The sequence below is a fragment of the Corticium candelabrum genome, chromosome 4 (assembly GCF_963422355.1).
Source record: "Corticium candelabrum chromosome 4, ooCorCand1.1, whole genome shotgun sequence".
Lineage (NCBI taxonomy): Eukaryota > Metazoa > Porifera > Homoscleromorpha > Homosclerophorida > Plakinidae > Corticium > Corticium candelabrum.
In genome coordinates, this window is record NC_085088.1 from 6,738,020 (window position 1) to 6,753,951 (window position 15,932).

The 15,932-nt window shown below is 42.0% G+C and overlaps 1 protein-coding gene across 2 annotated transcripts; it reads left to right on the top strand.

Annotated features, from left to right (window-relative positions):
- The first annotated feature begins 9,301 nt into the window (after positions 1-9,301).
- Positions 9,302-13,298, top strand: LOC134179073 (uncharacterized). Of its 2 annotated transcripts, XM_062645976.1 has the most exons (5): positions 9,302-9,488; positions 12,760-12,848; positions 12,915-12,970; positions 13,028-13,102; positions 13,164-13,298. In XM_062645976.1, the coding sequence occupies exons 1-5, from the start codon at positions 9,462-9,464 to the stop codon at positions 13,199-13,201; spliced, it is 285 nt and encodes a 94-aa protein (XP_062501960.1). In that variant the 5' UTR covers positions 9,302-9,461; the 3' UTR covers positions 13,202-13,298. The 2 variants fall into 2 exon arrangements, with proteins under 2 accessions (XP_062501960.1, XP_062501959.1); XM_062645975.1 differs by having other exon boundaries at positions 12,915-13,102.
- Positions 13,299-15,932: the final 2,634 nt, after the last annotated feature.

Consider the following 15,932-nt stretch of genomic DNA (forward strand, 5'->3'; position numbering starts at 1 on the left):
TAACATGCTTCCTTGCTCATGCACACGCAACAAGCATACTCCTAACATATTGGTACTATGAGCCAGTGTGTGTTGTTGTCATAATGCTTATTTACTGATGCACTGTTAATGTTGCAACTTACATGATGGCTGTTATACTTGGCATCATAGTACTTCTTCTGTCTCTCTTGTGCTTTTTAAATGTTTGTTCTAGCCCTGTCTTGGTAGTGTTGCCGCAGATCGGAGATTGTGTTGATGATGTCCTCTTGGTCTTGTGGTGATGGCATGGTATCAATTTCAGACTCATTCTCAGGTGCTCTGCTGCTTAGCTCATGGTCAATTGACTTCGTAGGATGGCGATTGTAGAGGAGGAAGAATGGACTGTAGCCAGAGGAATCTTGCTTAGATATTCTGTAAGCATAAAGTGCCACCTCAATGTTGAGGTCCCAGTCTGTAGTGGAGGAGCTGAGTTTGATGAGGGACTCGACTAATGTCTGATTTGTTCGTTCATCTAGCCCATTTGTCTGAGGATGGTATGCACTACTGATTCGATGATCCACTCCTGTCTTTTCAAAAAGATAGCGAGAGACTGCGTTCACAAACTCTCTACTCTGCTCAGACAGCCAGGACGACAAAACAGGGAAAACATAAAGTTAGCCACTCCAACTGCACTTTGTCTAGTAGTGGACCAGCTTCTGGCCACGTAGAGAAATAGTCAGTGACTGTTATGATGTATTTGTTGCCACGAACAGTTTCTGGAAGTGGCCCAACAATGTCTATGCCAATCTGGTTCCAGACATCAGTAACTGGAATGGGGTGTAATTCTTGTCTTTGCTTGGGCAATCTAGGATTCACACGCTGGCAAGTGTCACACGAGTTACAGTAGACTTGGACATCATTTGCCATGCCTTTCCAATAGTAATCCTGAGTTATCTACGTGAACAATGAACAAAAAGTTTAATTCATGTAACCTGTCCTAGTGGAGTGCTGTTTTACAAGGACAGTTACAGTGCATTGCATGGCATCCAGCCTTGTATGGAATAGAGCGATGTTATCATTCCAGTACATGTGACAGCGTAGTGATATTAATTCATTAAGGACGCCTGGTGATGTTCCTCTAAAATGGTTGTAGATGTGTAAGATTGCTTTGGTTGATCTCAGGCAATAATTACACAATTTTTGACATTACTCATTACTTTGGTTTGATCTTCCAGGGTTGGATGAATTTCATAGTTTTGTTGACATCGAGCAGATAGCCTGTTTGAACTATGGTGGTTGAGACGTCTCAAGTTGTAATTGCTGAAATGAGCTAGGTATGGTATTGCTGTTTGCTCTATGACTTGTTCATTTGATATAGCCTTCAGTATTCAGAGTAAAGTGTGTGGGCAACATATGTGGTGTACTATTGTTGACAGTTGTGCAAGAATAGTTTTTCTGACGTAATCCACAGCTGAAAAGTTGCTTGTCATTTGTCACATGTTGTAGTTCTATTCAAAAGTTACTGTTGTGTTCGCTACCTACCGTTTGAATATCTGTATTGTCTTGAAAATAGATAAGTGTTTCTATTTAAGGTCAAAGTCGTGTGTATCTATCAGATGCCAAGGGAACAAAGCACTCTCTGGTAGATGCAACTGGTGCGAGCTACAACATAAAGCTTTAGTCAATAGGAGTGACTCGAATTCCAGTACAATGTTACTGTTCTGAAGAAAGTGTTGTAGGTCTTTCAGAGGAAATATGCATGAATGCTGACGTCTGAGCTATATTTGTTTACTGACAACTTGTATACTATGGACTAGAGCTGTGTACCTGTTTTCATTTGTGAAGATAGAGTGTACTGCAACATACTTTTGCTATCAAAGTGCAGGATATGGCTGGTTCTCTAGATGTACGTGTACTGTATATGCAATGGACAGACAGTGACCTAGATATAAGTGTCAAAAAGTTAAGTATTTCACCTTGCTGAATGTCTTGTCACAACCAAAGTGACATCCGTCCACACCATCATGACCGCCTCGCATAATTCTCACTTGCTCTTCTCTGGACACGACTACTCTCTGGAGGTTCAACACACCTGCCTTGACATCATCCTTCTTGTGGTAGAGTACACCCTCCTCATTTTGGAAAGACGTTGCCTGCTGTTGTCTGCTGACGAAGCCCTCTTCTGTCGTTGATGCTGAAGCCTTGTGGATATTTGGGTTGTCCGCGTTTACAACCTTGCAAGTAATTCAGTAAAGTCTGGCAACGAGCCTCTGAAAGGTCAGTAGCCTTGCTCATGATGATAGCTTGCTGTCGAACACCCTTGAAACGGCGCGAAATTCAAAAACCGCTACCACAATTCTAAACCCCAGATTTGTCACGGATAGTCTACATAGCTATTCCGAGCCGAATTTTTGGGACACTCTAGTAAGGTTTAGACAATTGGGGGATAGTCTAAACTATCTGGGATAGTATATACTATCCGGAGGATGCTCTGTTCAGGAGGATAATCTGCACTGTGACATGATTAGTACAAACTATCTGGGAGATAGTCTATACTATCCGGGGGATAGTCTATAGTATCCGGGGGATGGTCTATACTATCCTGGGGATGATATGTCCGGGGGGATAGTTTTACCGGGTAGCGTTGTTCGTAGCTAAGAACACGTGTACTGGAGTACAGTACAGTACCAACTTGGCGTGTAACACAGTAAAGAAGACTAACTAAATCACATTGACGACAGCTTCGGGGCAACAACATGATCCGACAGCGTCTTAAGCAAGTCTTCTGGCGTAGACGTTGCCGGGCGTCCAGTTTCCAATCAGCAAGTTTGAAGCGCCACAGAAGAATGGGGAGGGGACGATCAAGAAAGGTTAGAGCAATTTTTCACAACGGCATTCCTTCTGAGGATCAAAACCGGAAGCTCGCCATTTTATTGCATTCAGTTGGTTGACATACCGTACACGTAGACTGCACTGCAGTTGATGTTCACAGTTCCTACTACTAATTGTCTATCCTAGGGCCAGCATTTTTCTTCCTAGAAATCTTCTTCCTAGCATTCTTCTCCATATCAGATTACTCGTTTAAGGTCGCGATCACTCGTTTAAGGTCAGGATAGACAATTAATTAATTTACTCTACCTAGACGCTAGACAGTAACTCTTTGCGAGCATTGAAGATACATGTTACAGATATATGTGGACACGTTTTGAGTTGGCGGTCTGTACACTAATTAGCAGCTTTATACGTCTTGCAAACGCCATTTGTGTCATTAGACGAGCATTTAATAGTTTGAGGTGGTGCCCGGTCAGACACCTGGTTAGTATTTGGAAGCGAGTGAGATACCTATGTCATAGTAGACTCGATGAGTTTGTTACTCTGTCAACAAATGATTCCTTGCAGATACTAACAGATGTTTGACCATATGGCACTTAAACTAAAGAGCTACGCTAGCTCGTTTAGTGACACATGCCATCTGCAAGACATAGCCGCTACAGTGGTCCCTCCCATTTGCGACTACCCCAAAAGCCCACTAAACGTGGTCCTAGTAGAGGTGTACGTGTGACAGACTACTCACGTGACTTGTGCAAAGTCCCTAAGTCGGCGTAGCTAGACAGCAGCCTCTCTCTCAGACAGATAATCATAAAATTGATGAAGATGACAGATCACCATCATCGAGGTCTACCTCAACACCGTCTTCCACATCTGCGCTTCTGAGACATACTGAACAGCTTCCAGAGATGTAGTGCGGACTGATTGACATGTACTATTATTGACAGTTACGATGTTACATGGATATACTAACAGATGGTGAGCATGCGTATATAGTGAGTTTTTCTAGAGGTTGATTTACCGGTACACTTAGCTTCTTTGGTATCCGTGGTTTAACGTTGTGTTAGTAAACGTCATCGTCGCCCATTTCTTTTGCCTTCATATTCATATATTCCAATATCCATCCAAATATTTGTGGATCAACCATTTGATTACGATCGCTGCTTCACATTTGAGGTTGGACTAGATGGCTTTCGTCCTGATAGTTTAGTAGTTCCTGTTCGAAGTGGAGCTCTACTTTACATCGGAATCAGTGCACAAACTGTCCAAACTTGAAAGAAGCTGATTCAAATCTCTGTTTCCCTTCTCACTCTCCTTCTCTTCTAGATGAGGAACTGGAAACATTCTACTTCTGTGGTGAAGAGAGCCTACATTTTCTGGCTCCACATCTTAATTAATCAACAACAGCAATGGATAGTCACAGAGTGTGTTTTTACATCTGGATCAGTTAGTTTTATTACATCATAGTGTTTGTATAGACATATAGAATCCATAATTCAGCAGCCTGCTGATGTACACACGCTGTCGGTCAATGTGATGTCAGTCCCATGTAGATAAAGCAAACTTTAAGTGAGAATGTTTTGTTAGGTGTAGTTAAGCCTTAACATTTGCATGCACAGAGAGGTTCTGGTAGTAACTAAGTTTGTGTGCGCGTGTGTGTGTTTGTGTGTGTGTGTGTGTGTGTGTGTGCTTGTGCACTGAGGCTGGCACTAAAGGTGGGTGTGGTGACTGCTGTTAGTATTAATTAATTATTGCACCACATACTTAGTGGTATAGACTGGGAACATTGTAGGCAATACCTTAGTTGGATAAATATACTGTAAGTTTTATCACTTCAAACTGATACCATTTGGTAGACGACAGTGCTCATAGTGTACTGTTATCTATTTTCACGACATCAAGCAATGTAGTTTGGATTATTAATATTTTGCCTTATTTGTAGAAATGGGAGGACCGAACAATGACTCAAGTGAAATGACGGCATGCTGGTTACCAGGAACTAAGGGGTCCACTTTGCTGCTCTTTAAACATGTTTAATTAAACTCTAAACATGTTTAGCTAGACAGCGTCTCCACTAGCCATTTATGAGAGCTATTATAATGTCTATTCGGGACCTTTTTTGTACCACGCGAATTCGTTTCTTGTGCACCAGACAGTCGGAGATCGTCTTCTGGTCGTCTCGAGAACAATCAGAGACACAAGTCTCTGTCTTTCCCGAAATCACTCTCTCCGAACACTCTGCACCGTCTTTGACATTGCCTACTTCTGTCTTCTTCCAATGGTCTCCAAAGAAAGAGAAAGAACAGCGCGAAAGAACTAACTAAAGCCTGGTTCACAATATTGACGCCGACGTCGACGTCGACGTCGACAATAGAAATGAATCCTATTTCAGCGTCGACGTCGGCGTCAACATCAAGGGATGTCGCCGACGTCGAGGCGGTTTCTTTGAAGTTTGACGCTCAACTCAGCGTCGGCGTCATATTGTGAACCAGGCTTAACATCCATCGTCGTGGAACGCACATTACTATCACGTGACCGATAAACCTAAACCACTTTCGTTTTAAACTACCTCTGAAACATGTTTAGCAAATGCTGTTTAGGTTTACAGTTAAACAGGTTTAACGCGAAAAGTGGAGACGCGATTATTCTTAGCATGTTCAGACTTAAACAGGTTAAACATGTTTAAGCCCTAATGGTCGCGCCCCTATGGTGCGTTTATTTATTCTAGTCCCACTATTCCGGAATACGTAGTTGAAGTCATTCCAACCCATTCTAACTCGAACACAACAAAGTATTCATCCTTTTTGGATTGTGGCGAGTTATCTCCCGGAGCATGCTAGATTACGGTGTATTTGTGCAAGATGGACGCTGAGCGAACTATTTCTTCCTCTGGTACTGTTACCGTCGTTGCTGTGATTCTAAACTTGCTAGAGGCATGAAGTGACAGCGAAAGTAGTGAAAGAAGCAGCGGGAACGAAACAATAGACATTAATTAAGTCAACTTTCTTCATGAATTGAGTTAGGAGGTCGAAATAATAGCCAGGTGGATAATCAGTCGTAGAATACAAGTTAGGCCGACTGTCTCGCCATTAAAAGAGTCGCGATATTTGACAGTGTATAGTATTGCGCATGTACGGTTTGGTCAAAACAAACAAGGTATTCCTTCATTCTCACACCTGTAGCTACTAAACCAAACCGCAAACTAAACCGAGTGACGGAGTGGTTTTATTGGAATAGTCAACCGGCCGTTCTGGAATAGTTTTCGAACGATTATTCCCTTGTAATGGTAGGAATAGAATAAACGAACGCGCCTTAGATAATCGAATATACGTACATTACAGTTAGTTGCGTTATAATAACTTATTAAAGTATGGTTGTGCGAGTCATCCGCTGTTTCTTCTTCTACATTTCGTTTCTTACAAATTGTGCACGTACACCTAGATACTCATCGTCTCTAAACGACCCGTGACATTGGGGGCTCAGACGGGAAAGGAAAGGAAAGGAAGCTTAGGAATATCCAAGAACCAGTGGAAGAGGAGACGTAATAGAAAGGTATAGAAGATGGAGCGATTGGTGGAACTCGGTGAGAAAATGAGGCTGCAGCGCTAAGAAGCTAAAGTCATTCGTCGTTGAGCAGTAGTCGATTGAACGAGGAGAGAGACATAAAGACAGAATTGAGAATGTTACAGTTAGAAAACGAAGAAGCGAGACACAAGCATGAGTTTTAGAGATAAAAAGGATAGAGATGTCGCCGTCGCACGAGCGGTTGAGCCGGAGCCCGGAAGCGGAAAGCGTATAGGCAAGTTCCCTAAATTACCTACGTTTCAGGACGATAACGACTAAATTGACATTTATTGACAGTGAGTTCATTGTGGCTCCTATTATCAAAGAGAAGAACAAAAACATTGCTGATCCGGATAATTACCGAGATATCACTGTTGCATCGGTTGTCTCTAAGCTTTTTGAGAGAGTAGTTTTGTTAAAATGGGAGTATTTGATGCAGTCTAGTGACTATAAATTTGGGTTCAGAATGTTAGAACGTTAGCATCTGCTTGTTTAACTTCAAGCCTTGGTGCCAAATCTTTGCTTTGTCGGTGCCTAAGACCAGCCTCTGGTGCCACATATGGCACCATAGCGCGAGTTGGCCACCCCTAGTCAACTGGAAATGGCAGTCCCATTCAAATCAAAGTAGAGCTAACAGTCTCATCTCTAGAACAACATAGTCTCTGTCTCGCCGTAATAAACGCATTTAAACTGTCTATAGTAATTAAAAGGTCTGAATAAAGTCACTTCCGTATTCTACTAGCTACCAAAACTCCTGACTTGCGATCAGATTAGGAACGCGTAAATTGTAGGAAAAATACTGCTTCTATACTGAATGTTATAATCAAATTGTGATAGTTGAAGTACCCCAACGAGCCACTGTCCATGTGGGAATTCCTATTTTAGTAAAATCAAAGATGGTAATTAGCTAGTGCACGATGATCAGTTCCTAGAACAAATTTCTACCCAACAGATGATATCGAAATTTTTGTGTCTCGGAAACACAGTGGCGTAGGAAGTTGTTCACGAGCGGGGATGTACTGTGGATGTCATCATGAGTAAGTAAAAACTACCTCGCTTGCCAGACCGTAAACAGATGTGCAAAATTCACTGGCACAATTCCTACACTGCACGAGGGGACTTTAGCCCCCCAGCCCCCTCGCTTACCCCGTTGAAACAATTGCTCTAACGCTTCGCGTTCGACCTGAGGCGAAATTTCGTTCTGATAGAAGCCTAAGCAATCGGATATTGTTTTCCTTGTTCACAGTCATTTAAAACAAACAGACTCCTTCACTAGCATCGCATGATCGACAAACCATATCATACTCTGCGAGAACAGGCAGAGGCGTTTAGCGTTTCCTAGTCTTCTTTTGCCGACAAGGTCCATGCAGTGCAGCACTAAAATCTTTCTTGAGTATTTGGATGTTCTAGCATTGCATTGTGCTTCCGCAAAAAACTTTGAATGTTTCCAACCACCTGTTTAAATTAACTGACAAGTCTTCGACGTTTTAAGGAAGAACCAGATTTTCTAAGCGCATGCGTATTACTTCATCCAGACTCTGGACAAACAAGCTCCTGTCTGCTCCTTTGCTAATGGCGTAGTTTTCTGTAGCGAACTCCGAAAGAGCTCGAAGTAATTTACTAGCCAACTATTAAAACGTCGATACTATAGAGAATCTTGACTTTCTAATTATTTAAAACGCCATTGACTTCAACAGTCTTTAATAGAGTCTCTAATATTAAATTCTAATCACGGTTTCAAACTCATGTTCGCAGCGCCAATTGTAGCCTTTATTTAGTGCAAGCTTAACCTACAAAACGAGATATACTCGTGCTAGCAGTCAAACCAAGCCGAATCTGGCGCCTCAACTCCAATCAAACCGACTGGTGCCACACAACGCAAATTACATTCTGCATCAACCATTAGCCAGTTGTGCGACGTGTGTACAACACTTTGATGTGGCAAACTCTCAAACTGCATAGGCGTAAGACGCGCTCCAGGCGATGTTTTTGGGCTGAGTTAGGGTGAGCGTGGGTGTGGGCAGGTAGGCGTTTCGCGCGACAACTAAACCCACCAAGACGACGTTTAGAAAGCATCGCTTACAGTTACAACAGTTTCTTACAGATACACACACAATTCGGCACCGAGTGATGGCTGCATTGAGACGGGATCCCATATCGGGACCACACGACGGTGATCGCTGTAAATTTACTAAAATGAGCCTCGACAAAGATTAGTGACGACCACAGACATTATCAACACTACGGTGTAGCGAATTGAAAGTTTTTCAAGAGGGCTCACAGTTTTGAACGTCGTCTAACTACAGCTGCTTTCTCTACAGATCGAATTCAAGTAAATTGGACGGCAGGTAATGTCATTCATAATAAATATAATCATTATATATATATATATATATATATATATATATATATATATATATATACATACACACACAGTATATTATACAGTATTTTATGCAGTATATTATACTGTATATTATACAGCATATATACAGTATATTATACAGTATATTACACAGCATATTATACAGTATATTATACAGTATATTATACAGTATATATATACAGCATATTATGCAGTATGTTATGCAGTATATTATACAGTATATTATATAACATACATACTATTAAAATATATATACAAATATACAGATACATATGCATGCATGCATGTATGTGTATGTATGTATGTATGTATGTATGTATGTATGTATGTATGTATGTATGTATGTATGTATGTTTAGATGGCTTCTGAAAACGCTGTTTTGATGATATTGATTATTTTGTCGGGATAGGATTGCCCTAGGAGATGTAAGGGTCCTTAGTTAGGGGAAAGAAATCAGCAGCTACGGAGTAGCCTCGTACCAGACCCTCTCGCGCCGTCGTGCCCGGTTCCCGTATAACACGAAAACGCCAGAGAGAGTCTGGGATCATACCGCCTACCGTTTATGCTATTAGATGATCATCTTAGCTCGTATGTCACAAAGCCTCGGGCTACTAACACGATTAGTGTAAGTGCTATTCTCATGTGTCACACAGAAAGTCTCTTGGACGTGGACGCGTTTCTCCTGCGATCGCCAATATATCTCTTACGTTGAACAACCTGCAGGATGTTTTCAGAAGGCGTAGAAGACACGGTAAGCCGGGAGGTGGGAACCCTTTGGGTAGACCGTTACGGAATGATAGAATCTTTTTATTAGTACCAGAGTGGTAGATCTCAGACATAGCATAGGGTACTTGATCCGCACAGCTGTGCGCAGACTCTTCACAAAGCGCGGAATGGCTTCTGAAAGCGCGAATTTTGAACTCGGTCTGAAATCTGTTCTTTCCGACGTATTTGGACACCATAGTTTTCGTGAAGGTCAGCTTGAGGCCTCCAAGGCTATTCTTTCGAACAAGGATGTGTTTGTTCGACTGAAGACTTTGGGCGGCAAATCTTTGTGCTACCTACTGCCTGCCCTTCTCTTGAACAGAGTGTGTGTGATCATTAGCCCGCTGATATCATTGATGCATGATCAGGTAGGTGTAGTTGCTTGAAGCAGCCAGTTTGCTTTAGTTATTAGCCTCCTGATGATTCAAGGTAGCCAAACTGGTAAAAAAGGGAGTGTTTGTCACACGAATTGAGTCCTTGTCAGACGAGAAACTGTTGAAAGACATTTCTACCAACAACTACAAACTAAGTGAGTAGTATTGGACAATCTTTTGGTCAGGCAATGGTGGGTAACAGTGGTTTGCCTAGTTTATACGTCTCCAGAAGCGATCACATCAAGTTTTTGGCGAAACGCATTGTCTAGGCAATTGAAGACAGCAATCTCCTTCATTGCTATTGATGAAGTACATCTGATCGAAGAGTGGGGGTCTACATTTAGACCATCTTACCAGGAACTCAGTTTTATTCGTTCTTGCCTGCCTACTGTCCCAATTATGGCTCTCTCAGCAACAGCTCCACTTTTCCTTATTACTTCTGTAACCCAACATCTGAATATGCCTGACTATGTTCTGGTATCTGGATCTCTAAATCGTCCAAACTTATATTTTCCTTTGGATTCATTCATCTCTATTTCGTCAGTCTTCCACTTGTTAGCTTCTATGTTGTCCTCTGTAAAGTATCCTAAAGATATTCCAAAAACTCTTATATTTTGCAGATCAAAGGATGTTTTGTATAAAATGTATATTCATCTTGTGTACAGCTGCAGTAGTGTAACCAAGGGTACAGTAGGACGATACCATGCCACAATGACACTTGAGGGGCGATCTCAACACTATGGAGAATTCAAGTGTGGCAAGCAGCGAGTCATGGTAGCTACTAGTGCGTTTGGCCTTGGTGTGGACATAGATGACATCAGTGAAGTTATTCTATTCGGCTTGCCAGACAGTGGATCTGAGCTTGTGCAACTTGCTGGACGTGGAGGGAGAGATCCACGAAGGTTGTGCCTTGTTCGGTTTGTGGCACACTCTCAGGACCGTAGGCTGTCAGCGTGCAACAACGAAATTGTGACTTTTGCCTCAACTAAGGTCTGTTTGAGAAGAGTTCTTGTTTACAAGATTTTGCAGTCAGATGAGCCATTACCTGATAGTGATTTGTACTGTTCGTTCTGCAATGCATCTGATGAGCGACCTCATATTTTTCAGCCAGAGGTGGATTGCACCTTACCACTTCCTCCTATTCCATGCGGATCTGCACCGTTGAGATCACTTCGTGTTGTTGCTGGTCAGAGAGCTGCTTTGAGGAAAGCACTACTTGAACTTAGAAGGACGGCAGGTGGCACAAGATACAGAATGAGAGGATTAGATGGGGTCTTATCCATGTTAGTGATTGATAAACTAGTAAAAAATGTAATAAGATTCGATCAGAAAATGATGTTAGGTCACTAGGAGTTGTAAGGGACTTCAGTTTAGCAGTTTTTAAGTTAATTGAGTTTCACATTCCTTGCACTATAGCCAATATTAGTAGTGATGGTACAAGGAGCACTTCAGCTTGTAGACATGTTTTAGGAGAGATTACAAATCACTAGTAACTCACTTTAGGCTATGTTTCTCAATACAAGTAGTTACGATATTATGTACATGTGTCTATTTCTGTCATAGCTGTATGTCATCAAGAAAATCAATTTCTTCATGGTCTTCAGTGAACTGATTGTCCTCAATTCTCAGGTCTGTCTTACTTAGGAACTGTGCAATCCATTGCTTGGATAAGGCAACTTCATATCCTTTTTTCTCTGGTGTTGTGAAATGTCTGTTAGATGGCAACTTTCTTTTGGGAATCCGACAAGTGACTTGACTGGCCAATAGATTGGATGTCATCATTTGGATGTTTTTTTCAGCACTTGTACTTGTATGCCTTGTACCTACATGAGGAGCATGAACTTCCTGATCGCATAACAGTGCTGCATCATGTAATAGCTGAGATGCTAAGCTTATTACTCTTAAATGATGGAGGGTGATACTGCCACCAGAAGATCGTAAAGCTGTTTTGATGACAAGATTGTGGTGGTCTACTGCCATGTCTATTGCTTTCTCATGACCAGGTATGCCCAGAGAATTAACAGCTCTGTTGTGACTTACTATGGAAGCAAGCCTCTTGGAAAAGTTAGCCTTCAGATTGCCTAAGAGATTTGCTGCTTCATTGCTGTAGTTGCTTCTCTTTGTTGCGAGAAAGTACAGTAACCACATTCGCCAATGTTGGATAACTCTTGGGCCATCTTCGTACTTGATGGCTTCCCTCAAATCTTCATAAAGGAGGGCCATGCGCAGAAAAGAACGATGGAAATTATACAGGTTGTCTGCATCATGATCATCTTCATCTGTTCCTATAACTAGCACGTCATTGGCGAATCTCTCTGCTGTTTCGTTTAGCCATGAGTTCGTTTAGCCATGAGTTCTTTATAATGGTTGCATCTTGTACAATCAAATCTGAGGTAGCAGATATGTTGAGAAAGGTGATGAGGGATGCAGTCAGATGTGCTTCTAATGCATGTTTGAGAAACTCATCGGATTGTTGAAATTTTTTTTTGCAGCAGCGGTGACTCCACTTCGGTTGATCAGTTTGCTGAGATGAGCCAATGAGCCAGGAAAATCATGTGACTCCCAAAATATGAGGAAGATGACTTTTAGGCACTTCCATGCCAAGTGGAAATCACCAGGATTCTCTTTCGCCCATAGGAGGCGTGCTGAAGGAATATCTGCTACCCTTCTACGCCGAGCTGCACGAATTGCCGTGCAAGTCGCTTGGTCACCGACAACACATTGTTGAACAGTGTCATCTATCGCCAGCATTTTTTGAAATTCTTCAAGAATAGTAACATTATTGTCAGTGTAACTTTCATCTATGTCTATCACTGCAATAGGGTGGATAATAGATTTTGTTGTCGAGTGGTCATGGTTGTCATATTGATGTCTTGCTTTAAGGTGATTGCAGCATTTGAACCTGTGTACGAGTACCTTCTGAACTCTTGTCTGAGCAGATTCGTGAAATGTTTTGTCGTCATCATCATTCGGTAGAATGTCTTCCACAGCTAAATCTCCTCGAGTGCATTGTGGTAATTCTGTTGTGTTGTAATCAGGTGGGGGAAGTCTGGCTACTTTGACAGCCAAACGGCTCGTGAAGTTCCATGCCTCTGTATGTCTGGCATGTCTCTCATGGGTGACACGTTTCTCAATATTTATGTTGTCATAGGCAACGATCCAGTCTCCATGTTGAAGCTCTCTGTTCTGCTCTATTGCCTTTGCAGCGTTTTCCACATACCTAAAAGTTTGACTATATGACAAGCAGACACCCATATGGTTAAGAGTAGTAATGACTTGTTTACTAGTTGCCCTGGCAACCAACATCAAACTAACTAGAAGCTGAAAACCTTTGACCTTGTCACTTGCCTTCTTCGCTAGTAAGCAGACTGCTGCCAAGCTGTAGATATCTTTTGGTCCTGTAGTGGTGTCAGTTTGGCCTATCGAGGAAAGCAGTGATATAATTTTGGGAGTGTGTGTAAGTAATTGGCTGTGTAGATTATGTAAACTAAAGTCTGCAGTCAGTGAAGATGCATCTGCTGCATCAACTGGACCTGTTGACATGATTCCTCCAGCTCTCTGTAGCGCATTCAGCTCTGCATTAATATCTGTACCTACTTGATGCCACTGGATAGATTGACTCTGAATAATTGATTGTTGCAGTTCAGCCTCCAAGTCTTGTACGCGCTTCTTTTCACGTTTGAGCTCAGCTTCTAATTGTGTAATTCGTAGTAGATGGTCAGATGTCGGTGATGTAATATCCTTTGATGACTCTTGTATGCAAGAACGTTTGGCTGGACTTTCCCCATGATCACTCTTTCTCCGGATACCGCAGTAAACGTATGAGCGGCAGCCGTGAACTCTGGCGCTTTTCCTCTCTACAGTTGATCCAAAGGCAAGGCGCACTAGCTTGCCAACATCCACAGAAGACAGCGTTGCCTTTCCGGCGGCCAACAAGCTACAGTTGACGCTGTTCACTACCACTTTCGTTGGAACTCTATCTGATGAGCTTCCCGACTCATATTGTTCTTGTAGCCTAGCACAGTCATAGAGCAGCGCTTAGTGCATGCATAGACTCCAGGCTACTGGTGATCAAATCACATTGGACCTTACAGCTTCAGATAACGTGAATCGAACTCAGGAGATCGCTCTGTGAATGAATCGGTTTCCATGTCACATAGACGAACGAAAAACAAACAATGAATGTATGCAATTCTGGGATATCAAAGATAGCGTAATGCCTAATTTGCTTTGATAGAAAGGTGTATTGTTACAGCATAATGAACTAATAGCATGAAAGTATTGACGTTGGTGACGTGGGGTGACACTTAGATGACGTGGGGTGACACTAGGTGAAGAAAGTAGGCGGTATGATCTCAGACCCTCTCCAGCGTTTGTGTGTTATACGGGAACCGGGCATGACGGCGCGAGAGGGTCTGGTACGAGGCTACTACGGAGAGAGAGAAGACGGTGTCTTTGGTCATCCTCATGCAAATTCCTACTAGCAGATGCTGAATCAGTAACGACCAACAGTTGCCCTGACTTGGTAACAGACCAGCTCAATACTTCAAATTAATGCGTTCCTAGACGGTTTGTTTAGCACATCCCGGATGTGCAAGTTCCTATTGGAAACAGTCGCTTTCTTGAACTGGTTTAGTTTTAAACGCATTTAAGCTAAGCTAGTTTGAGGTGTAGCTAGTGGAAACACGGCCTAGCCGATCAAATAAGTAATATATTGGTGATTATGGGATTACCTCGTGCAGCTAGACCATTACTTTCCATACTTTGAAGTACTGAACTGCCAGGCTCGCAAACACGTTTGCCAGTAGTAATGAGCTCAGAAAGAGGGTTCTTGGCACCTTCTCTGAGAAGGATATGTAATCACTAATTGGTGCCTGTGTGGTGTGTGTGTGTGTGTGTGTGTGTGTGTGTGTGTGTGTGTGTGTGTGTGTGTGTGTGTGTGTGTGTGTGTGTGTGTGTGTGTGTGTGTGTGTGTGTGTGTGTGTGTGTGTGTGTGTGTGTGTGTGTGTGTGTGTGTGTGTGTGTGTGTGTGTGTGTGTGTGTGTGTGTGTGTGTGTGTCGAGACTGCTTGTAAAACACATCTCTAGATGTGACATGGAATCGAGACTATCAACGTTCCCGAGAGATGTGAACTATGATATAGTGTTGCCCTACCCATCTACTAGCGCGAGCAACGTTGCCCTACCCATTAGCGCACGTTAGGCCGGACAAGTCACTTTTTGCTTCCTACACAGACCAATGCAATAAACATAAATTCTTGCACTGCAGAAATGGCATACTCTGTAAATGTCAATTGCTACAAGATCTTAGCGCTCTCAAACTGTTGTCTGTCGTAAGCAAATGTGTAAGTCTAGTTTGTCTAGTTAGCTAAGGTAAGCAGTTCACATGTCAGACTTGGTAAATGATAGAACTTATATAGCCTCTTGCACTACAACACTGTCAACTGGAAGACATGAAACATCTACTATATCGGAACAACAATGAAACACTACAAGCAATGTCACACCCTAAGAGCAGCGTGTCTATATATTGATTCGACACTGTTTCTTTCTAGTAAAGCTAAAACAGCAACAATATACCCATAGCATTTGGGCTGCTGATTAGTGTGTTCTGCAACATGGTGTATAATTTTTGTCTTAATTAATTAATAAATACAGTAGTAAATATATGATGCAACAAATAAATTAATTGGAAAATTTTGATGTCGATAATTACAAGAAAGGATTGTGAAACCAACTGTGATTGAATGCCTAACATTTATATGTCAGGTCAACCTCTTTGATATAGCACGATGTCTGACTAAAACATTGCTTTTCAGATTTATATACCATTGGTTCTAGATTATGTTTATTATCTTGTTACTCCGAAAATTAATGTAGACACCACTTAATATTAGCCGGCGGTGGGCCCTACCAAAAGCATTGACAAAGCAACCACTCGATAATATCAAGCAAATGTGACAGAAAAATGTGTTAAAAATGAACGTTGTTATGTTGTAAATGTTGCTAGATTACCGTAAATTACTGTATTTACTTGCATTTCAATTTTTGTATCTA

What these genes read in the sequence shown, in the direction of transcription:
- LOC134179073 (XM_062645975.1), top strand. Translation starts at nt 9,462, where the DNA reads ATGTTTTCAGAAGGCGTAGAAGACACG. An exon ending in CAGAAGGCGTAGAAGACACG is followed by an intron (nt 9,489 to 12,759) that starts GTAAGCCGGGAG and finishes TCTTGCTTTAAG; the next exon opens with GTGATTGCAGCATTTGAACC. An exon ending in CGTTTTCCACATACCTAAAA is followed by an intron (nt 13,103 to 13,163) that starts GTTTGACTATAT and finishes CTTGTTTACTAG; the next exon opens with TTGCCCTGGCAACCAACATC.